The following is a 24,531-nucleotide window of genomic DNA, read 5'->3' on the forward strand; positions in this document are numbered from 1 at the left end:
AATGCTTGGCCATGAACAAGTGTCAGTGTATGTACTATTCAACGAAACATCATCGATATGCGCTTTCGGAGCCGAAGGCCGCCTCGTGTACTTCTGATGACTGCACAGCATCAAGCTTTACGCCTCGCTTGGGGCTGTCACAGCCGACATTGGGCTGTTGATGACTGGAAATATGTTGCCTGGTCGGACTTGTCACGTTTCAAATTGTATCACGAGGATTGGCATGTACGGGTATGGAGACAACCTCATGAATCCATGGACCCTGCACGTCAGCAGACGACTGTTCAAACTGGTGGAGGCTCTGTAATGGTGTGAGGGGATATGCAGTTGGGAGTGATAGGGGACCCCTGATACATCTAAGTGCGACTCTTTTCGCGAAATACACTGAAAAGCCAAAGAAACTGGTAAACCTGCCTAACATCGAGAAGGGCCCTCGCGAACACGCGGAAGTGCCACAGCAAAAAATGTTCAAATGTGTGTGAAATCTTATGGGACGTAACTGCTAAGGTCATCCCCCATACGTACAGGTTTGCTACATAGTGGTTCCAGGAATATTTTTCTGAGTTTAAACACTTCTGCTCGCCACCGAACTCCACAGACATGAACATTATTGACCATATCTGGGATGCCTTGCAACGTTCTGTTCAGAAGACATCTCCACCTACATCTACATCCATATACACACTCCGCAATCCACCATACGGTGCGTGGCGGAGGGTACCTCGTACCACAACTAGCATCTTCTCTCCCTGTTCCACTCCCAAACAGAACGAGGGAAAAATGACTGCCTATATGCCTCTGTACGAGCTCTAATCTCTCTGATCTTATCTTTGGGGTCTTTCCGCGAAATATAAGTTGGCGGCAGTAAAATTGTACTGCAGTCAGCCTCAAATGCTGGTTCTCTAAATTTCCTCAGAAGCGATTCACGAAAAGAACGCCTCCTTTCCTCTAGAGACTGCCACCCGAGTTCCTGAAGCATTTGCGTAACACTCGCGTGATGATCAAACCTACCAGTAACAAATCTAGCAGCCCGCCTCTGAATTGCTTCTATGTCCTCCCTCAATCCGACCTGATAGGGGTCCCAAACGCTCGAGCAGTACTCAAGAATAGGTCGTATTAGTGTTTTATAGGCAGTCTCCTTTAGAGATGAACCACATCTTCATAAAATTCTACCAATGAACCGAAGACGACTATCCGCTTTCCCCACAACTGCCATTACATGCTTGTCCCACTTCATGTCGCTCTTCAATGTTACGCCCAAATATTTAATGGACGTGACTGTGTCAAGCGCTACACTACTAATGGAGTATTCAAACGTTACAAGATTCTTTTTCCAAATCATCTGCATTAATTTACATTTATCTATATTTAGAGTTAGCTGCCATTCTTTACACCAGTCACAAATCCTGTCCAAGTCATCTTGTATCCTCTCCTTCAGTCACTCAACGACGACACCTTCCCGTACACCACAGCATCAGCAAACAGCCGCGCATTGCTATCCACCCTATCCAAAAGATCGTTTATGTAGATAGAAAACAACAGCTGACCTACCACACTCCCCTGGGGCACTCCAGATGATACCCTCATCTCCGATTAACACTATCGAGGACAACGTACTGGATTCTATTACTTAAGAAGTCCTACAAACCTCATCGTACTCTTACGGATTTATGGACAGCCCTGCAGGAACCATAGTGTCAGTTCGATCCAGCACTACTTCAGACATAGTGGACTACATGTCACGTCGTGTTGCGGCACTTCATTAGCCGAGCGGTCTAAGGCGATGCAGTCATGGACTGTGCGGCTGGTCCCGGCAGAGGTTCGAGTCCTCCCTGGGGCATGGGTGTGTGTGTTTGTCCTTAGGATAATTTAGGTTAAGTAGTGTGTAAGCTTAGTTACTGATGACCTTAGCAGTTAAGTCCCGTAAAACATCACACACATTTAAACGTTTTTTGTTGCGGAAATTCCGCGTGTTCACGAGTGCCCTACACGATGTTAGGCAGGTGTACCAGTTTCTTTGTCTCTTCAGTGTATTTCGCGAAAAGGCAATGAAGGTAAAGTTATGAAGATTCGAGCTCACACAGAGGCTTGCTAACAATCATCCTTCCCGTAAGCTATTCGAGACTGGATTAGGTACGGTGTGGCGTAGGGGGTTGGGAAGCTCGGTGGCTTGTGGAGTATACAGGGTGGTCCATTGATAGTGATCGTACCAAATATCTCACGAAATAAGCATAAAACGAAAAAACTACAAAGAACGAAACTCGTCTAGCTTGAAGAGGGAAACCAGATGGCGCAATGGTTGGCCCGCTAGATGGCGCTGCCATAGATCAAGCGGATATCAACTGCGGTTTTTTTAGAAATAGGTACCCCCATTTTTATTACACATTCGTGTAGTGCGTTAAGAAATATGATTCCTTTAGTTGGACCACTTTCTTCGTTTTGTGATAGATGGTGCTATAATAGTCACAAACATACAAGTACGTGGTATCATGTACCATTCCACCAGTGCGGACGGTCTTGCGACGTGATACATTACCCGTGTTAAAATGGACCGTTTACCAATTGTGTAAGAGGTCGATACCTTGTTGATGTATGGCTATTGTGATCAAAATGCCCAACGGGCGTGTGCTATGTATGCTGCTCGGTATCCTGGACGACATCATCCAAGTGTCCGGACCGTTGGCCGGATAGTTACGTTATTTAAGGAAACAGGAAGTGTTCAGCCACTTGTGAAGCGTCAACTACGACCTGAAACAAATGATGATGCTCAAGTAGGTGTTTTAGCTGTTGTCGCGGGTAATCGGCACGTCAGTAGCAGACAAATTGCGCGAGAATCGGGACTCTCGAAAACGACGGTGTTGAGAATGCTACATAAACATCGATTGCGCCCATACCATATTTCTATGCACCAGGAATTGCATGGCGCCGACTCTGAATGTCGTGTACAGATCTGCCATTGGGCACAAAAGAAATTACGGGACGATAACAGATTTTTTGCACGCGTTCTATTTATCGACGAAGCGTCATTCACCAACAGCGGTAACGTAAACCAACATAATATGCACTACTGAGCAACGGAAAATCCACGATGGCTGCGACAAGTGGAACATCTGCGATCTTGGCGGGTTAATGTATGGTGCGGCATTATGGGAGGAAGGATAATTGGTCCGCATTTTATCGATGGCAATCTAAATGGTTCAATGTATGCTGATTTCCTACGTAATGTTCTACCGATGTTGCTACAAGATGTTTCACTGCATGACAGAATGGCGATGTACTTCCAACATAATGGGTGTCCGGCACATAGGTTGCGTGCGGTTGAAGCGATATTGAATAGCATATTTCATGACAGGTGGATTGGTCGTCGAAGTGCCATACCATGGCCAGCACGTTCACCGGATTTGACGTCCTCGGATTTCTTTCTGTGGGGAAAGTTGAAGGATATTTGCTATCGTGATCCACCGACAACGCCTGACAACATGCGTCTGCGCATTGTCAATGCATGTGCGGGAGGCGAACTACTCGCTGTTGAGAGGAGTGTCGTCAAACGCATTTCCAAACGCAATTAAGTTTACGGACATCATTTTGAGCATTTAATGCATTAATGTGATATTTACAGGTAATCAAACTGTAACAGCATGCGTTCTCAGAAATGATAAGTTCACAAAGGTACATGTATCACATTGTAACAGCCGAAATAAAATGTTCAATCGTACCTACGTCCTGTATTTTAATTTAAAAAAACCTACCTGCTACCAAGTGTTGGTCTAAAACTGTGAGCCATATATTTGTGACTATTACAGCGCCATCTATCACAAAGCGAAAAATGCAGTCCAACTAAAACATTCATATTTCTTTACGTACTACACGAATATGTAATAAAAAATGGGGGTTCCTATTTAAAAAATCGCAGTTGATATCCGTTTGACCCTTGGCAGCGCCATCTAGCGGGCCAACCATAGCGCCATTTCGTTTCCCGCTTCAAGCTAGATAGGTTTCGTTCTTTGTTGTTTTTTTGTTCGACGCTTATTTCCTGAGATATTTGGCCCGGTCACGATCATTGGACCACCCTGTAGATGTGGATTTGGATGTAAGTTGGACCCCGCACAGTGCCAAGGTGTTATGACGTCACGGTAACTCGGCCAGTCGCGGGTGCCCCGCTGTTTACTGCCTGCTGGTTCACCTGGCCCTCTCGTGACGCTGTATGAGCGCAACGGCGGCCGCCACCTCTTGCTCGCGCGTCGGCCCCCCTTCTTCGGCTGGCCCGGCCTCCTCCTCCTCTTCATCCACCTGGGCCTTTTTGAAGCGCCGCGTCCGCGTCGGCTGGACGTCGTCTCCAGGCGGGAGCGCACCTGTAACACTGCCCCTTACTTACATACTGTCCCTATATGTGTGAAATATTATGCGACTTAACTGTGAAGGTCATCAGTCCCTCAGCTTACACACTACTTAACCTAAATTATCCTAAGGACAAACACACACACCCATGCCCAAGGGAGGACTCGAACCTCCGCCAGGACCAGCCACACAATTCCATGACTACAGCGCCCTAGACCGCTCGGATAATCCAGCGGGCTGTCCGTACATGCACTTAAATCTTAACGACGGATTTTTGTCTGGAGATAAATTGACAAAATGCACTAATGGAAATGGAAAGTGTTACACCATGGACTAACAGTATGCTACTTACCAAACATTGTCTGTTTTTGTTAGGCTACCTTGTCCTCAGACGCTTAGATGTCACTTCACATTTTCGTTAAGGCACAGATGGTTGCAACCTGATGTATAAAATTTAATATTTATTTGTTCGTCTTCTGTGTGTTCCTGTACTTTTCATTTATTATACACTACTGGCCATTAAAATTGCTACACCACGAAGATGACGTGCAGCAGACGTGAAATTTAACTGACAGGAAGAAGACGCTGTGATATGGAAATGATTAGTTTATCAGAGCATTCACACAAGGTTGGCGCCGGTGGCGACACATACAACGCGTTGACATGAGGGAAGTTTCCAACCGGTTTCTCATACACAAACAGCAGTTGACCGGCGTCGCCTAGTGAAACGTTGTTGAGATGCCTCGTGTAAGGAGGAGAAATGCGTACCATTACGTTTCCGATTTGATAAAGGACGGATTGTAGCCTATCGCGATTGCGGTTTGTCGTATAGCAACATTGCTGCTCGCGTTGGCTGAGATCCAGTGACTGTTAGCAGAATATGGAACCGGTGGGTTCAGGAGGGTAATACGGAACGCCGTGCTGGATCCCAACGGTGTCGTATCACTAGCAGTCGAGATGACAGGCATCTTATCCGCACGGCTGTTACGGATCGTGCAACCAAGTCTCGATCTGTGAGTGAACAGATGGGGACGTTTGCTAGACAACAACCATCTTTACGAACAGTTCGACGACGTTTGCAGCAGCATGAACTATCACCTCGGAGACCATGGCTGCGGTTACCCTTGACGCTGCATCACAGGCAGGAGCGCATGCGATGGTGTACTCAACGACGAACCTGGGTGCACGAATGGCAAAACTTCATTTTTTCGGATGAATCCAGGTTCTGTTTACTTCATCATGATGGTCGCATCCGTGTTTGGCGACATAGCGGTGAACGCACACTGGAAGCGTGTATTCGTCATCGCCATACTTGCGTATCACCTGGCGTGATGGTATGGGATGCCGTTGGTTACACGTCTCGGTCACCTCTTGTTCGCATTGACGGCACTTTGAACAGTGGACGTTACATTTCAGATGTGTTACGACCCGTGGCTCTAGCCTTCATTCGATCGCTGGGAAACCCTACATTTCATCAGGACAATGCACGACCGCATGTTGCAGGTCCTGTACGGGCCTTTCTGGATACAGAAAATGTTCGACTGCTGCCCTGGTCAGCATATTCTGCAGATCTCTCACCAGTTGAAAACGTCTTGTCAGTGGTGGCCGAGCAACTGGCTTGTCACGTTACGCCAGTCACTACTCTTGATGAACTGTGGTATCGTGTTGAAGCTGTATGGGCAGCTGTACCTGTACACGGCATCCAAGCTCTGTTTGACTCAATGCCAGGGCGTATCAAGGCCGTTATTACGGCCAGAGGTGGTTGTTCTGGGAACTGATTTCTCAGGATCTATGCACCCAACTTGCGTGAAAAAGTAATCACATGGCAGTTCTAGTGTAATATATTTGTCCAATGAATACCCGTTTATAATCTGCATTTCTTCTTGGTGTAGCAATTTTAATGGTCAGTAGTGTAAAATTTTGTGAGGTTTTATGTTCACGGCAGTGAAGGTCTCTGTGGGGGCAAGAACCGAAATAGGTTAAGGAATGGCAAATCTACGTCCTTGGCTTTGTGGTCCTAGCGAAAACTTGTTGACTGGATATTATCTTTGAAACTCTGAAAGTAGCAAGGATAAAATACAGGTACCGAAAGGCTATTTACAACTTGTACAGAAACCAGACGGCAGTTGCAAGAGTTGAGGGGCATGAATGGGAAGCAGTGGTTGAGAACTGGAGTGACACAGGATTGCAGCCAATCCCCAACGCTATTTAGTCTGTAGATTGAGCAAGCACTAGGAGAAACAAAAATTTGAAGTAGGAATTACAGTCCAGGCAGGGAAAAAAATAATTTCAAGGCTTGCTGATGACACTGTAATTCTGTCAGAGTCAGCAAGCAACGTGGAAGGGCTGCTGAACGGAATGAACAGTGTCTCGAAAGGAGGAACATTAACAAACATGAGGATCAACAAAATGATAATGGGATGTAGCTAAATTAAATCAATGAAGCTGTGGGAATTAGGTTAGGAAACGGAATTATAAAAGTAGAAAATGAGTTCTACTATTTGCGCAGCAGAATAACTGATGACGGTCGAAGTAGGGAGAATATAAATTGTAGACTCCCGATGGAAAGGAAAGTATATCTGAAGAAGAGAAATGTGCTAACATCGAATATAGATATCAGTTTTAGGAAGCCTTTCCTGAATGTATGTTTATAAAGGGTAGCCATGTATGGAAGTGGAACATGGACGATAAATAGACAAGTAGAGAACAGAGGTTTTTGAAATGTGGTGCTACAGAAGAATACTGAAGATTAAGTGGGTGGATGATATAACTAATGAGGAGACACTGAATAGAACTTGGGAGAAAACAAATTTGTGGCACACACTTCACTAGAAGTAGGGATCGGTTGATAAGAATATAGATTTCAGTTTTAGGAAGCCTTGATGAACTGTGGTATTGTGCTGAAGCTGCATGGGCAGCTGTACCTGTACAAGCCGTCCAAGCTCTGTTTGACTCAATAAGCAGGCCGGTGTGGCCGTGCGGTTCTAAGCGCTTCAGTGTGGAACCGCGTGGCCGCTACGATCGCAGGTTCGAATCCTGCCTCGGGCATGGATGTGTGTGATGTCCTTAGGTTAGTTAGCTTTAATTAGTTCTAAGTTCTAGGCGACTGCTGACCTGACAAGTTAAGTCGCATAGTGTTCAGAGCCATTTGAACCATATTTTTGACTCAATGCCCAGGCGTATCAAGGCCGTTGTTACGGCCATGGGTGGTTGTTGTGGGCACTGATTTCTCAGTATGTATGCACCCAAATTGCGTGAAAATGTAATCACATGTCAGTTCTAGTATAATATATTTGCCCAATGAATCCCCGTTTATCACCTGCATTTCTTCTCGGTGTAAAAATTTTAATGGCCAGTGATGTATGTGTGTGACATATACCGTATACGCCATATGTGCGTACTTTGTGTATGTGTAGCCACTCCCAAAGAATAAGAGGCATTGCAACTCATGCCGGGCACAGCTATTCCTGAGATGTAAATGAATATCTGAATTTGCCCCTAAACTCTATGCCCTTTGATTTTTTATTTTTGTATGATCAAATGTTAGTGAAAGCGGTTACGGCATGCACGAGACATTGCTGCTGCGCGGCTTACCGCGCTGCCGTCCAGTGTGGTCGAGCGGTTCTAGGCGCTACATTCTGGAACCGCGCGACCGCTACGGTCGCAGTTTGGAATCCTGCCTCGGGCATGGATGTGTGTGATGTCCTTAGGTTAGTTAGGTTTAAGTAGTTTTAAGTTCTAGGGGACTGATGACCTCAGATGTTAAGTCCCATAGTGCTCAGAGCCATTTGCACTTACCGCGCTTCTTGTTGGGGTCGTCGAAGGCGGCGCGCTTGAAGGTGAGCTCGGCGAGCTGGCGGTCGAAGTCTTGCAGCGCCTTGCGCCAGGCGGCCAGCTTCTGCAGCCTCGCGTCCACCTCCTCCATGGCGGCCCTGCGCGCGGGCAGCGCGTCCTGCTGCCGGTCGATGCTCTTGACGGCGTCGCGCTTGGCCGTCAGCTCCTCCAGCTGGCGGTGGATGTAGTCTGCGGCCGCGTTGCGCGCCGCCACCTCCTCGGCCGTGCCCTCGTACTGCGGCAGCATGATCCGCCACGTGCCCACGTCCTGCAGCTTGCGGTCCACCGCCTCCTTGGAGCCCTTGCCCTGCTCCAGCGCGTCCAGCATCTGCGCGATCGTGTTGAGCAGCTCCGCCTTGGCCGCCACGCCCGCCATCGCGTCCTCGTCGATCATGTCCAGCGAGAGGCACGTCTCGGCCAGCTCCTCGATCTTGACGCCCAGCTCGTCGATGGCGGCGCGCGTCTCCGCCAGCGTCTCGATCTTGGCCTCGGTGGCGTCCATGGCGACGAGGCGGGCCTGCAGCTCCTTGTCGCGGTCCCGCGCGTAGTACATGAGCGCGCCGCTCTTCTCGTTGTACGGGGTCATGTGCAGTGCTATGAGCACGTCGTCCAGGTACACCGTGTCTGCGTTGTCGAACGTGACCAGCTCTGCCTTCAGCTCCAGCATGCGCCCTACAATCAGAAAATGCCGAAGGGGCGGGAGACGCGAGAGTAGCAAGATAGCGACTAACACACCGTGGCCAAAACTGGGTCTCATTCGGATATCCTGAATCACACACTAACACAGTGAGGTAAATATAGGTATGGATGGAGAAATACCCGCCGACTATTTAATAACTCCCAACTGCTTCGACAAGCCTTACAACATAATAATTGGTAGTAGGGAGCAGTGGGGGGACATCTATATCTACATCTACATACATCTATATCTACATCTACAGTCTACATACATACTCCGCAATCCACGAAGACTCGTTACAAATGATGACGCAAGAAACAGATTGCACAATCATGGAATTGGAGCAAAGACTACGCGGCTTCTGCATTGCATTCCATAGCTAGGGTGGTCCAAGCGTGAGTGGGTTGAGAGGCTACCACGGGCTCTTCTTTATTGCAAAGGCAAAAGCCTGTCAAAGTACAGAACTGCTGGAGGTGTGGCACAACGGGCTTTGACATTGATCCTACACGATCACTAGTGGCGTCGAACGGCGACCTCCAAGTCCTTTCGCATAACGTATCAGTACATGATACCACAAGGAAGAGATGTACATACAGATAGGAGGAGGAGATGGACAGTGAAGGAAAAAGGATATGGACAAAGAGAGGAGAGAGGACGAGATGAAATGAAAGAAGGGTTAGGACGAGGTGGACATAGCAAGGAGGAAATGGACAGAGTGAGAGAGAGGGGGGAAGAGGAGATTGACAGAAATAAGAGGACAAGGAGATGGACAGAGAGAAATAGAAGAGGACACGGTAGGTGGGGGAGGAGCATGTGAGCTTATTAGGGGTGATGAGGAGATTAAGGGAGCCAGACAAAATGGACTTGAGGGTGGAAGGAACATATGGACAGAAAGGGGGAGGAGCACAAGGTTTGTGGAGAATAACATTTATGAAATACACTGGCCTGTCCAGAGAGCCGACCTCAACCCAATGCAACACCTTCGGGGTAAGTTAAAATGTCGACTTCGCTCCAGATCCCTAGCGTTCAACATCACAATGTTGAAACTTCCTGGCAGATTAAAACTGTTTGCCGGATCGAGACATGAACTGGGGACCTACCAACTGAGCTACCCAAGCGCGACTCACGACCCATCCTCACAGCTTCAATTCCGCCAGTGTCTCGTCTCCTATCTTCCATACTTCAAAAGGAAAGCCGGACCAAGACCCTAACTCGGGACCTTCCCAGCTCTTCACGAAGAATGTGGTCTTAGTGCTTCACAGCCATTTAGACACCGCAGTGAAAGTGTCCCCAGCAGAATCATTGAATTTCGTCAGCAAAACATACCCATAGCGACGTTTCAACTCTTCTAAGGCTGCCAGAGACACCTGTTGGTGATGTGATTGTGAAGCTGCAATGCGGAGGAACAACCACAGCTCAGCCGAGACCAGACAGACCTCACGTACTGACAGTCAAGGACTATCAGGCATTGCTGAGGGTGGTTGTAAGAAATTCGCATGGAATCAGAGGAGTTCCAAAGAGCTACCAGCTGTCAACCTAGCACGATGACTGTTCTTAGGGAGTTAAAAATAAAGTGGTACAATGGTCAAGCAGCTCCTCATAATCTACACATTTTTGTAGTCAGTACTAGGTGACGCTTTAAGCGGTACAAAGAGCGAGGCCAGTGGACAGATGATGACTCGAAACGAGTGATCTGGAGCGATGAGTCACGCTATACACTGTGGACATCCGATGGAAGGTTTTGGGTTGGAGAATGCCTGGAGTTTACCTGCCATTACGTCTGGTGGCACAATGAATTACGTAGGCTGTTTTACAGTGTGGGGGGGTATTTCGTGGTTAGGGTATGTTCCCCTTGTTGCACTTAGGAAAAAGCTTAATGCGGAAAGATAAGGGTACATTTTTCTGCATTGTGTACTGCCTGCAGTAGAGGAACAGTTCAGAGACAATGACTGTACCAGCATGACAAAGCAGCCTGTCTTAAAGCGGCATCCTTGGACCTGCGGACATTCCCAAAATGGATGACCTGCGCAGAGTCCCGGTCTGAACCTAGCAGATGGCTTTGCTCCAGCATTCAACTTCACAACCTCTCTGGTTTTGAAATTCGAGTAAGAGTTGCTTACATTCTTCCAAAAACATTCAGGCACCTCGTTGAAAGGGTCCCAGCAGAGATAAAACCCTCACAAAGGATAAAGGTGGAACCACGCTAGATTCATATCCACCAATATGCGTCAGAATACTCTTCGTCATATAATACATATAAGCTAAAAAATATTGAGAACTTCAATGGATAGGTCTTCTGGTATATACAGACTGAATGCAGCCTTTCTTGCCGAATTGCACTGATGAATTGGCGTCGGAAATCAACAGAGAATAATCTTTTAGTTTCTCCGCAGGTCTGTTCAGTACTAACTCAGTTGTTATTCTACCTACCCCTCTAATCTTCAGTATATTTCTGTAGTACCGCATTTCAAAAGTTTGTGTTCTCTTCTTGTCTGAAATGGTTATTGCCCACTCTTTGCTTCCATACGAAGCTACATTCCAGACAAATGCTTTTAGAAAAGACTTACGAACACCTAAGTTGATATTAGATTCTAGTACTTTAATTCCTCGTTTCCTAATACAGTTCTCTCAGCATCGGCTGACTTAATTCTATTACACTTAATTGTCCATATTTTACTTTTGTTAATATTCATCTTACGATCTCTTTTCATGACCCTATCCTTCCGTTCAACTGCTCTTCCAAGTCTTTTCTGTCCATGACAGAACTACAACGTCATTGGCAAACCTTAAAGTTCTTCCCCCATGGCCTTTAATGTCCTTTCTAATTATCTCTTTGATTTCGTTTATTGCTTATTGAATGTCCAGATTGACTAACACCAGGGATATGCTACAACCCCATGTTATTCTGTTCTCAATCACTGCTTCCCTCTCATGTCTTTCTACTCATATAACTGCAGTTTGGTTTCAAGTTGTAAATAACCTTCTGATACCTGTGTTTTATCCCTGATACCTACAGAATTTTGAAGAGTGTAGTCTTGTCAACAATGCCAAGAGCTTTGTCTAAGGGAACAAACGCTATTAAGTTAGGTTTGCCTTTCTTGAACATATATCCTAAGATGAGTCGTGAGGTCAGGATAACCTCACGTGTCGTTACATTTCTGTAGAACGCCAACTGATCTTCCCCGAGGTCGTGTCATACCATTTTTTTCCATTCTACTCTAAATAATGTGGCAATATTTTCCAACCATGACTTTGTAAACCATGTTGGTTCAATTGTATTCACACTTATCAGCAATATCCGACTCTGGAATTGGAATTATTACATTTTTTCTAAAGTCTCAGGCTATTTCGCCTGTCTCATATTTCTTTCTCGACAGGTGGAATAGAGCTGCCATTGCTCTCTAAAGGATCTCAGTAATTCTGCGGAAATGTCGTATAGCTTAAAGGCTTGTTTCGACTTCTCTATTTCAGTGCTCTGTCGAATTCTTCTCGCAATATTATATGGCGTATTTTATCTTCGTGTACTTCGAATTCCATTTCTACAACACTGCCTTCAACTCCATTGCCCTTGTATGTTCGTCTATATATTTCTTTTACCTTTCAGCTTTCCATCTTTACCTGGTACTCTCTTGCCTTTTGAGCTCTTGATATTGGTGCAGCTGGTGTTGTTCTCTCCAAAAGTTTCTTTAATTTAAAAATAGGTACCATCTGTCTTTCCCCTAACTACACATGCTTCTAAGCCCATAATTCCAAACCACACAGAGGTACTACAGTACCTAGTGATTACGTTAATAATTCTACTTGCTCTCTCAACAAGTAGATATTCGAATGTTGAAACTGAATGATTACAGTAACTTATAAAATTTCTAAACAGCGTAAAATGTTCCGTTCTGTGCGTGTGTTACAATTTTATGTCACAACCTTTGGTCAGATAGTGAACTGTAGCTTCACAACTTCGATTGCGATATTATTTGCTAAGGATTAAGGTACATAGTTATCGTAAGGGTTAATTAACCTCGTTTAGTGACTTATCGCCTCGCCAAAGCATGCCACCGACCCACTCACATTGCTCATTTCAAACACGTAAAGGACGAACCCCATCGACTCCTTCGAGTCCCCCCTCAACATTCTCCTCAGGTGAAGTGATTACTTCTTCTAAATCAGCAACGAGGAATTTGACCATTCTCCAATACTGAGTGCTCATTCCGTTGCTGGACTTATACTAACAGTTACCAGCGAGAAGTTCAGGGAAGCGGTCAAGAAGATGAAGAATGGGAAGGCTACTGGTCCTGATGATATCCCAGGTCAAGTGTGGAAAATCGTTGGCCACGAAGGTGCCATAATTCTTACTACCTTCTTCAACAGAATCATTGATGAGGATATAGTCCCAGCAGTCTGCGAAATTAGTGTCACGCTGGCAGTCTGGAAGAGAAAAGGTGATGTGACAGAATGCTCGCAGTATCGACAAATTCCGCTGCTTTGTCACACCATGAAGATCTTTGAGCGTGTTATAGACTCCAGGGTCCGTGCAATTGCTTCTATCGCCTCAAATAAATCAATGCTTATCAAAGGAAGTGGAACCGCAGATGCCATTCATGCCGCTCGTTTACTTGTTGAGAAACACCTTAAGAAAAACAAAAATAAAAAAAATGAGTGTGAAATCTTATGGGACTTAACTGCTAAGGTCATCAGTCCCAAAGCTTACACACTACTTAACTTAAATTATCCTAAGGACAATCACACACACATATGCCCCAGGGAGGATTCGAACCACCGCCGGGAGTAGCCGCACAGTCCGTGACTGCGTCGCCTTAGACCGCTCGGCTAGTCCCGCGCGGCAAAACAAAGATACTCAAGTGCCTTTTTTGGATCAGTAAAAGGCCTTCGAACGTGTCCCACATCAGATTATTTGGCATGCATTACGATCTCACAATGTCTCTGAAGCCTACGTCTGATGGGTCCAACTGCTGTATCGAAATGTCTCCGGCAATGTGCTGTGTGCAATGGGAACGTCATCCCTTTTACTGTCAATATCGGAGTACATCAAGGTTGAGCACTGTCACCTCTGCTGTTTATCCTCTGCATGGACACTGTGACATACGATCTACAGTCACCACCATCCTTGGTCATTTCTATATGCTGACGATGTTTTACTGGCAAGCGAATACCTCCAGGAACAGGCTCAGCGATGGAATCAAGGACTTGGCAAATTTGGCCTCTCACTGAACTTCAAGAAGACAGTATACACCGAGTGTAGTATTCAAATCAGTGGGGCCATTGAAGTCTGTTGAGCAGATCTGAAGAAAGCGGAGCAATTCGAATATCTTATCTCACTCATATGCAGTGATGGTGAAAGTCTACCGGATGTCCGAGCCCGTGCTAACACAGCCTGGATGAAAGGGCTCCAAGTGACCGCCGTCCTGAGCGATCGCCTTATGGCTTTACGCCTTAGATCAAAGGTTCATAGTATTGTAGTACTAGTACTCCCAGTCGCACGTTTTGGGTCGTAATGTTGGCCAACTACAACGAGGCATGGAAATGCGAATGCTCCGATGGTCCCTTGGGCTTCCCCGATTTGAACATGCAAAAAACGTCGACATTCGACGGCGACTTGGAATTGCAGCCATCTCAGACAAACTACGGGAAAGCAGGTTAAGATGGTACGGACACGTCATGCGCAGTAAAGCACACTCGGTAGCCACAACAGCTGTTGTCGTTCAGGTCTTCAGTCCTGAGACTGGTTTGATGCAGCTCTCCATGCTACTCTATCCTGTGCAAGCTTCTTCATCTCCCAGTACGTACTGCAGCCTACATCCTTCTGAATCTGCTTAGTGTATTCATCTCTTGGTCTCCCTCTACGATTTTTACCCTCTACGCTACCCTCTAATACTAAATTGGTGATCCCTTGATGCCTCAGAACATGTCCTACCAACTGATCCCTTCTTCTAGTCAAGTTGTGCCACAAACTCCTCTTCTCCCCAATCCTATTCAATACGTCCGCATTAGTTATGTGATCTACCCATCTAATGTTCAGCATTCTTCTGTAGCACCACATTTCGAAAGCTTCTATTCTCTTTTTGTCCAAACTATTTATCGCCCATGTTTCACTTCCATACGTGGCTACACTCCATACAAATACTTTGAGAAACGACTTCCTGACAATTAAATCTATACTCGATGTTAACAAATTTCTCTTCTTCAGAAACTCTTTCCTTGCCAATGCCAGTCTACATTTTATATCCTCTCTACTTCTACCATCATCAGTTATTTTTCTCCCCAAATAGCAAAACTCCTTTACTACTTTAAGTGTCTCATTTTCTAATCTAATTCCGTCAGAATCACCCGACTTAATTCGACTACATTCCATTATCCTTGTTTTGCTTTTGTTTATGTTCTTCTTATATCCTCCCTTCAAGACACTGTCCATTCCATTCAACTGCTCTTCCAAGTCCTTTGCAGTCTCTGACAGAATTACAATGTCATCGGCGAACCTCAAAGTTTTTATTTCTTCTGAATGCATTTTAATACCTATTCCGAATTTTTCTTTTGTTTCCTTTACTGCTTGCTCAATATACCGATTGAATAACATCAGAGAGAGGCTACAACTCTTTCTCAATCCCTTCCCAACCTCTTCTTCCATTTCATGTCCCTCGACCCTTATAACTGCCATCTGGTTTCTACATCTACATGACTACTCTGCAATTCACATTTAAGTGCTTGGCAGAGGGTTCATCGAACCACAATCATACTATCTCTCTACTATTCCACTCCCGAACAGCGAGCGGGAAAAACGAACACCTAAACCTTTCTGTTCGAGCTCTGATTTCTCTTATTTTATTTTGATGATCATTCCTACCTATGTAGGTTGGGCTCAACAAAATATTTTCGCATTCGGAAGAGAAAGTTGGTGACTGAAATTTCGTAAAAAGCTCTCGCCGCGACGAAAAACGTCTATGCTGTAATGACTTCCATCCCAACTCGTGTATCATATCTGCCACACTCTCTCCTCTATAACGCGATAATACAAAACGAGCTGCCCTTCTTTGCACCCTCTCGATGTCCTCCGTCAATCCCACCTGGTAAGGATCCCACACCGCGCAGCAATATTCTAACAGAGGACGAACGAGTGTAGTGTAAGCTGTCTCTTTAGTGGACTTGTTGCATCTTCTAAGTGTCCTGCCAATGAAACGCAACCTTTGGCTCGCCTTCCCGACAATATTGTCTATGTGGTCCTTCCAACTGAAGTTGTTCGTAATTTTAACACCCAGGTACTTAGTTGAATTGACAGCCTTGAGAATTGTACTATTTATCGAGTAATCGAATTCCAACGGAGTTCTTTTGGAACTCATGTGGATCATCTCACACTTTTCGTTATTTAGCGTCAACTGCCACCTGACACACCATACAGCAATCTTTTCTAAATCGCTTTGCAGCTGATACTGGTCTTCGGATGACCTTACTAGACGGTAAATTACAGCATCATCTGCGAACAGTCTAAGAGAACTGCTCAGATTGTCACCCAGGTCATTTATATAGATCAGGAACAGTAGAGGTCCCAGGACGCTTCCCTGAGGAACACCTGATATCACTTCAGTTTTACTCGATGATTTGCCGTCTATTACTACGAACTGCGACCTTCCTGACAGGAAATCACGAATCCAGTCGCACAACTGAGACGATACCCCACAGCTCCGCAGCTTGATTAGAAGTCGCTTGTGAGGAACGGTGTCAAAAGCTTTCCGGAAATCAAGAAATACGGAATCAACTTGAGATCCCCTGTCGATAGCGGCCATTACTTCGTGCGAATAAAGAGCTAGCTGCGTTGCACAAGAGCGATGTTTTCTGAAGCCATGCTGATTACGTGTCAATAGATCGTTCTCTTCGAGGTGATTCATAATGTTTGAATACAGTATATGCTCCAAAACCCTACTGCAAACCGACGTCAATGATATAGGTCTGTAGTTAAATGGATTACTCCTGTTTCTGTACAAATTGTTAAAAAAAAAATAAAACAGCTATGCACAGGCGTATCATGGCCGACGACCTCGTGGCTGACCCAAGACGCGATGGATGGACCGTATCAAGGAGTATATGGAATTCATCAATATTCATCAATGCCACCTATGAACATGCTCTAGGCAGACCCAAAGCAGTCAGATGTGTCAACAGGCGGACCCTGCTAGCGCAGGACAGACGCTAAGAAGAAGTATAGCCACTTATTTTTATTGAATTTTTTTATGTATCTGAGTTAAATAAAATTAGGTGCTGCTCTTAACGAATATGCAGGTATGGCCGGGTGTTTACAACATACCTACGCTGAGGTCGAGCAGCTTCCTGACGAGGTCTCTCTTCTGCGGATGGACCATCTGGAAGTAGCACATGTCCAGCTCCTTCACGATCTGCCCGTAGATGAGGTAGAGGCGGGCCACCGTCAGACGAGCGCCTTCCACGTCCTTGATGGGCTTGGTCTTCGCCAGCAGGTCTTGGTCCTCCGGCAGCAGCTGCTGCAGGGCCTCGTCGGCGCGCTTCAGCATCTGTATGTATAGTTTGGTCGACATGGTGGCGTCCTAATTCCTTGTCACGCTCCAGGACGAGATGTCGCGGCTCTTTCCCGCTCTTGTGGATGGCTTTCTGGAAGCGGGGTTAGCTACAGTCTGCCGACTCTGAACGTAGTCCACTGTGAGGCTCCATCGTCAGTGTGCTCCTAACGATACCCATCGTTTTTCTGATTGTTACAGTCGTTCTGTGAAGTGCTGCTGCATGTTACAGTCGTGGTTTACAGTAGCTTCATACTGGAGCGATTTAGACAGCACGAAGGCCGAGACGTTGCTGAAACTTGCGTTTCCTAGGAAACGATAGGCTTACCGCGCACTGTTGACAATTGGCGGAACTCGTAGTTTACGCCAAGGGCCCGGGTTCGATTCCCGGCTGGGTCGGAGATTTTCTCCGCTCGGAGACTTGGTGTTGTGTTGTCCTAATTATCATTTCATCATCATCAGTGGAAGGCAACGGGAAACCACCACTGGAATCACCTTCCTACACGCTCTTGCGGTGGACCTCTCTGACGAGGCTTCCCCCATGACAAGACCTGCCGTAAGGCAGAACACAAAGTTTAAGTAGGTTACTTAATACTATTCCGATGTACGTTAGTGGCAAAAATCCGAAGAGAATTATTGCCGTAAGGTAAGTGGCAACAAAATGTTTTATTTGTGGGTGAATATACATAAAATTACCTTTCTTTAAAACAGTCACAAATCTGCATTTGTTATGATACGTTTGTAGGAAACTGACAAAAAAAAAACGGCGACGTTGCCTATGATGTACCGCTATAAGTTTCCGATATTGTACCACTACATTATAAGAAACTTGCTCGTATAAATGGGTCAACTGAAACATCGAATACAACTCGTCGGCTTTGACCAATGGCGTCATATTTTAGTAACTGATACTAATTTGTTTATTTTCGAGCCATTGATAATAAATCAGTTATCTTCTGTGGCGAAGCGCCACAATCGTAAATATAAATAAATGAATGTGTAACTGACAGACCGATATTGGGTGCGCTTTTTGTCGCTTGTGGTAATTTTAAATTATTTGTGTACATGTTCTGAATTGTACTTTTGTCTGATAGCAAGTCATTTCAGTTTGCTGTTTCCCCTGCAATTGATTCGAGTATGTAGGTCAACTGAAGAAAAGGATACTATAGTAGCGAAAGCAAAAAAAGCGACGTACGTAACTCTGGCAACCTGTACCTCAGCTGAGCTATTCTTCAATCGAACGATATAGGTCAACTGAAGTACACGATACAAATTTTACGTTTGCCACTTTTTTCGCCTTCGCTAGTACTAGTATCCTATTCTTCAGTTGATACTAGTACTAGAAAAGGCGAAAAAACCGACATACGTAAAATTTGTATGTATGTCAACAGAAGTACTTCATGCTAGTGTCACGTATGTCGTTTTTTTTTTTTTTTCCTTGCTAGCAGAAGTATCCTGTCCTTCAGTTGATCTACGTAGAGCAACTGAAGAATAAGGTTTTAGGCCTTTCTACCGTGAAAAAAAAAGTGATATATGTAACATTACGTTCGAGATATGAATGCAAGACCACGATCTGTTTTCTCTGCACTATGATCGTTTGTTTCTCAACATTCGTACATGCTTTCAAATCTTTGCAATGCATCATCTGTGATAGTGAAGTCATTGGTCAAGCCGACATGATGTATACCATTCTTCAGTATTCTTGTGAAATTTAAGAAATGATTGTAGTATTAGCAGTGCAACATAATGTTTAGAAACGATGTGGTGAATTTTAAATGTGTTCTTTATTCGAAGTTATTAATTAAATATTCCTTCAGTGTAACAGTATGCCAACAGAAAAGCGTTACGCAAAGTAGAGCACAGATGAACTGCGTTTAAGTGTAACAGTAAATCTAAATACGGATGAAAGATTCAGTGAATGTGTACACTTATAAAATGTGCCTAAGCCAACATTTAAGAGACATACTGAAAACAATAGTAAAAAAACAAACGGGGATATGAAAATGTTTGGCTGCAGAGAAACTGTTTTCCAAAGAATTTGAAAACGATTTGAAAGAGCGTACGATAAATGATGATCGGTATATGAGTGTTGGACAACTGGCTTCCGTCGTTACAGAAAGATACGTGTTGCTCCATAATTTCAATCAGAAGAAGGCATGGCAAGCAAAAAAGTGCGCTGAAGGTGTCCATCCAAGAAATATCACAGAATCCTAGAAAAGATGAAAGTTCCAAGCAAATTTTCAAGATCTACCGACGAAGCCTGTTAGTTAACGAATAACTTACGCATAAATAAGTTAACCGAAACAAAGAAGAAGAACCAGAGCTTTATATGTGAAAAGGAAATAACCAAAGAAACTCAGTCGTCAAATGGAGGAATGGTATTCCAAGTTGTCTGAAGGAGATCGAATGGAAAAGAAAAGAATTTCGATTCATGGAAAGCATGCGAGGCGGACAAAGGAGTGAAAAAGTGATATTGTAAGCCTACAGATAGTGATGTAGGAACTAAAATATGGAACATTTCCGTAAACATAGATCAGTACATATCTTGCACCTCAGGGACATGGGGTACTAAGCACCTCGTTGTAAAAACTACATAACAAAATTCCTAATTTGTACCACTTTAAACTGTTTAGAAAATTAAGTGTAGTGTGTTTATTTTTCTCGTAATCTTCATTTCTTGAATCAGATTCGAAGGACATCTTACAGATGACATTGTTTAAATAATTCTGTAACTTGCTATTCAGACTATAACACATAAAATTTCGAAAATGATTGGTACAGTTTAGGAAACTCTCCTTCCCCCCCCCCCCCTCCTGTTTCTCACTCACGCTCTCTCTCTCTCTCTCTCTCTCTCTATATATATATATATATATATATATATATATATATATATATATATATATATATATATATAGTGAATAATGAAGTGAAGTGTACATCATTCCTGTAGAAACGATAGAAACGATTGAAGAACTGGAGCAGTAAATTATACAGTGTTATCAGATTTTGCGAGATGATTCGGATGCAACGGGTACTCAAGGACCCCCTCCTTTATCAGGGAAGAGAGAACAGTAAATTGTAACGTGGAACGCACTGAAGTAGTATAGTACTTCTACTTAAGGAATACTATTGGTGAAATTTGAGCCTAATTACGTGGGGACTTAATCGAAAAGCAAAAATTTCAAATATTTTTTTACTGAGAAGAATACACTTTATTCTGAGGTCAGTGTCAATTCATGAGCATTATGAAACATTGAAAGCGGGAATAAAACAGACGCACCGGCCATCTTTTCAGCAGTGCCATTCATGAAAATAATCGTCCTGCAGAGCGCCGCTGCAATGTCGAAACATGTTTTACAGTTCTTCTTATTTTTTCGTAAAACTGCGGACTAATAACCAAAAATATTTGATTCAAATTCAGATTGTTTGTTCTAGCGCGTCAGACTTTCATTTATTTATTTAACTTGATGAGATTAAGGTCTTCAGCCCTCTCTTACAACCGACTAACGTTTCACACATACAATACGTTTCTACATAGTCGTTACTTAACAAATAACAATAATTTTAATGTGACAGATAGTAGTAAAATAGCATTAATAGAATTGAAAATGATAGCAATGTATTTATGGACAGTGTGAACAAGTACTAATGATGTTAAATAGTAGCTGTGCTACTATACAACTACTGCTACTTTCTACTGCCGCTAGTAATAATAATAATAATAATAATAATAATAATAATAATAATAATAATAATATAGTGGCAGATAAAAAATGTATTGATAAAAGTATAAATATAGTGGAGAGATGATGATGTATTCCTGCACATTGGAGCTGTGTGCGCAGCCAAATTTAGCTTTCCATCTATTATTAACCCAGGCTCTTTGCTGAGGAACAGAGGTTCATATTTGTCCGATTTAAGATTGAAGGTAAAAGTGATCACCGAAATTTTGAGCTAATGAAGCTAGAATGACCACTATAGATCGCTTACTATGGATGGGTTGAGCTTTATCCATGTATTCTGGTGCCATTTTGATACTTCACACAGGTCGATATCAAATTCTCGATAGCTGTCTTCAAGTTTATTGGTTATGTACTCAGATATAGTTACAGGTTAGCAACAAAGATGAGGAATTTACAGCAAGACAAGACTGACGACGCGTGGTTGGGTTATAATGAAAAGACTGTAGGACCTAATAACGAACCATGAGAGACGCCTGATATTACCTGTGGCCATTGTGAATTTTTGGTATCAGAAATGACGTACTGCTGGCGACAATACTTCATTTAAATTTAATAGAAGCACGCCACATAGGAATTATGTGCCGGGGTACAAGATATCAATCGTAAACATGAATTGATATTACTAAATAATTGATTAATACGTGAGTACAGTTTCCATGAATTTATGGGTGTCAGTGGGCCACATGATTGTTTTTAATGAGAAACCAAATTCAATAAAGATATCAAAGACGTAATAAATTGATATACATTTATCAAACAAATCAGGAACTTACTCAGGAGTGTTAACAGATGGAAACCTAGTTGTGAATACATTTGAATGCAATGGAGAAGGAGTTTACCTAAGAAGTGGGCACTTAAGCACAAATAAATCTTTTTATTGTGCCAATACTGGCACGTTTAGTTGAACGTCGGCCAAAGCAGTCAGCTATACTTTACTGGGCGGGACAGAAAAGCAAGTCAGTACACATGGCGTCCAGTACAAGGGAAGAAAATGGGAGCTATCCAAGCTGTGCCATTTCTCTACAACTAACGTCTTCATTCACTGAGCAGCCAAAGGTCATAGGAAGGCGTTAGGTCTGATTACAGTAATTACGTGCGGCCATATGACTGGGTGCAAGTCCTTCAGTTGTGGGCCTTTCATATTCAGCCAGTTCCAGTGGCATATGGTGCAAGAGAGGCGTTCTGCATCACGATGTGCGCTACTGTTAAAATTCCTAGATGAGTCACTAATCTCTTGCATCCCCCTGCGTATATGTTTCAAATGGCTCTGAGCACTATGGGACATAACTTGTGAGGTCATCAGTCCCCTAGAACTTAGAACTAGTTAAATCTAATTAACATAAGTACATCACACACACCCATGTCCGAGGCAGGATTCGAATCTGCGACCGTAGCGGTCGCGCGTTCCAGACTGCCCCTCCGTATGTCTCGCGAAAAGATCATTACGATAAAATCAGAGAGCTTGGAACTCATGTAGGGGCTTATCAGCAGTCGTTCTTCAGCGAATCATTCACGACTGCAACCGGTAATGGGGGAAGTGACCCTTGTACACAAAAATACCTTCCACCACACACCGTTGGGTGGCTTACGAAATATGTATATACACTCCTGGAAATGGAAAAATGAACACATTGACACCGGTGTGTCAGACCCACCATACTTGCTCCGGACACTGCGAGAGGGCTGTACAAGCAATGATCACACGCACGGCACAGCGGACACACCAGGAACCGCGGTGTTGGCCGTCGAATGGCGCTAGCTGCGCAGCATTTGTGCACCGTCGCCGTCAGTGTCAACCAGTTTGCCGTGGCATACGGAGCTCCATCGCAGTCTTTAACACTGGTAGCTTGCCGCGACAGCGTGAACGTGAACCGTATGTGCAGTTGACGGACTTTGAGCGAGGGCGTATAGTGGGCATGCGGGAGGCCGGGTGGACGTACCGCCGAATTGCTCAACACATGGGGCGTGGGGTCTCCACAGTACATCGATGTTGTCGCCAGTGGTCGGCGGAAGGTGCACGTGCCCGTCGACCTGGGACCGGACCGCAGCGACGCACGGATGCACGCCAAGACCGTAGGATCCTACGCAGTGCCGTAGGGGACCGCACCGCCACTTCCCAGCAAATTAGGGACACTGTTGCTCCTGGGGTATCGGCGAGGACCATTCGCAACCGTCTCCATGAAGCTGGGCTACGGTCCCACACACCGTTAGGCCGTCTTCCGCTCACGCCCCAACATCGTGCAGCCCGCCTCCAGTGGTGTCGCGACAGGCGTGAATGGAGGGACGAATGGAGACGTGTCGTCTTCAGCGATAAGAGTCGCTTCTGCCTTGGTGCCAATGATGGTCGTATGCGTGTTTGGCGCCGTGCATGTGAGCGCCACAATCAGGACTGCATACGACCGAGGCACACAGGGCCAACACCCAGCATCATGGTGTGGGGAGCGATCTCCTACACTGGCCGTACACCTCTGGTGATCATCGAGGGGACACTGAATAGTGCACGGTACATCCAAACCGTCATCGAACCCATCGTTCTACCATTCCTAGACCGGCAAGGGAACTTGCTGTTCCAACAGGACAATGCACGTCCGCATGTATCCCGTGCCACCCAACGTGCTCTAGAAGGTGTAAGTCAACTACCCTGGCGAGCAAGATCTCCGGATCTGTCCCCCATTGAGCATGTTTGGGACTGGATGAAGCGTCGTCTCACGCGGTCTGCACGTCCAGCACGAACGCTGGTCCAACTGAGGCGCCAGGTGGAAATGGCATGGCAAGCCGTTCCACAGGACTACATCCAGAATCTCTACGATCGTCTCCATGGGAGAATAGCAGCCTGCATTGCTGCGAAAGGTGGATATACACTGTACTAGTGCCGACATTGTGCATGCTCTGTTGCCTGTGTCTATGTGCCTGTGGTTCTGTCAGTGTGATCATGTGATGTATCTGACCCCAGGAATGTGTCAATAACGTTTCCCCTTCCTGGGACAATGAATCACGGTGTTCTTATTTCAATTTCCAGGAGTGTAGATGTACATGTAGATTTGGAAGACATTAATTCAGTAGCTCGTGCATACACAAAAATCGCGCGGCTAATAAAGGCAGGCGTAACTTGCGCAATTGAACATTAACCATTTTGAAAATCATTCGTAAGATTATACGAGTGTAATAGTGATCAGCTTGTAGTTGAGACATTGCGCAGTGGGGATCTTGGCCCCAATTTGTAACCATTGTACTTAGATACGGGGTTGAGTAAATAGTATTAATACTTCTCCTAGTTATTGAAATAATGATGTTCTTTTAAAGGACTGAATCGACAGGCAGCAGTACAGAATGCTAAACATAGCAATGCAATGCGTTGTGCAAATTATTTCGTGGAACTTGGATACACACAGTAGAAAAC

General features: G+C 44.8%; 1 protein-coding gene across 1 annotated transcript in view; it reads right to left on the reverse strand.

Moving 5' to 3' along the window:
* LOC126278923 (IQ and AAA domain-containing protein 1-like) overlaps positions 1-17,409 on the reverse strand; it is a gene marked incomplete at its 3' end in the record, with an annotated part of 80,384 nt that extends 62,975 nt beyond the window's left edge. The window contains exons 1-3 of the mRNA XM_049979199.1: positions 17,163-17,409; positions 8,137-8,844; positions 4,184-4,352 (exon numbers count right to left, since the gene is read on the reverse strand). Coding sequence (XP_049835156.1) covers positions 4,184-4,352; positions 8,137-8,844; positions 17,163-17,409 — 1,124 coding nt within the window. The remainder of the gene's footprint in view (positions 1-4,183; positions 4,353-8,136; positions 8,845-17,162) is intronic.
* Between the last annotated feature and the right edge of the window lie 7,122 nt (positions 17,410-24,531).

Source organism: Schistocerca gregaria, chromosome 6 (assembly GCF_023897955.1).
Source record: "Schistocerca gregaria isolate iqSchGreg1 chromosome 6, iqSchGreg1.2, whole genome shotgun sequence".
Classification (NCBI taxonomy): domain Eukaryota; kingdom Metazoa; phylum Arthropoda; class Insecta; order Orthoptera; family Acrididae; genus Schistocerca; species Schistocerca gregaria.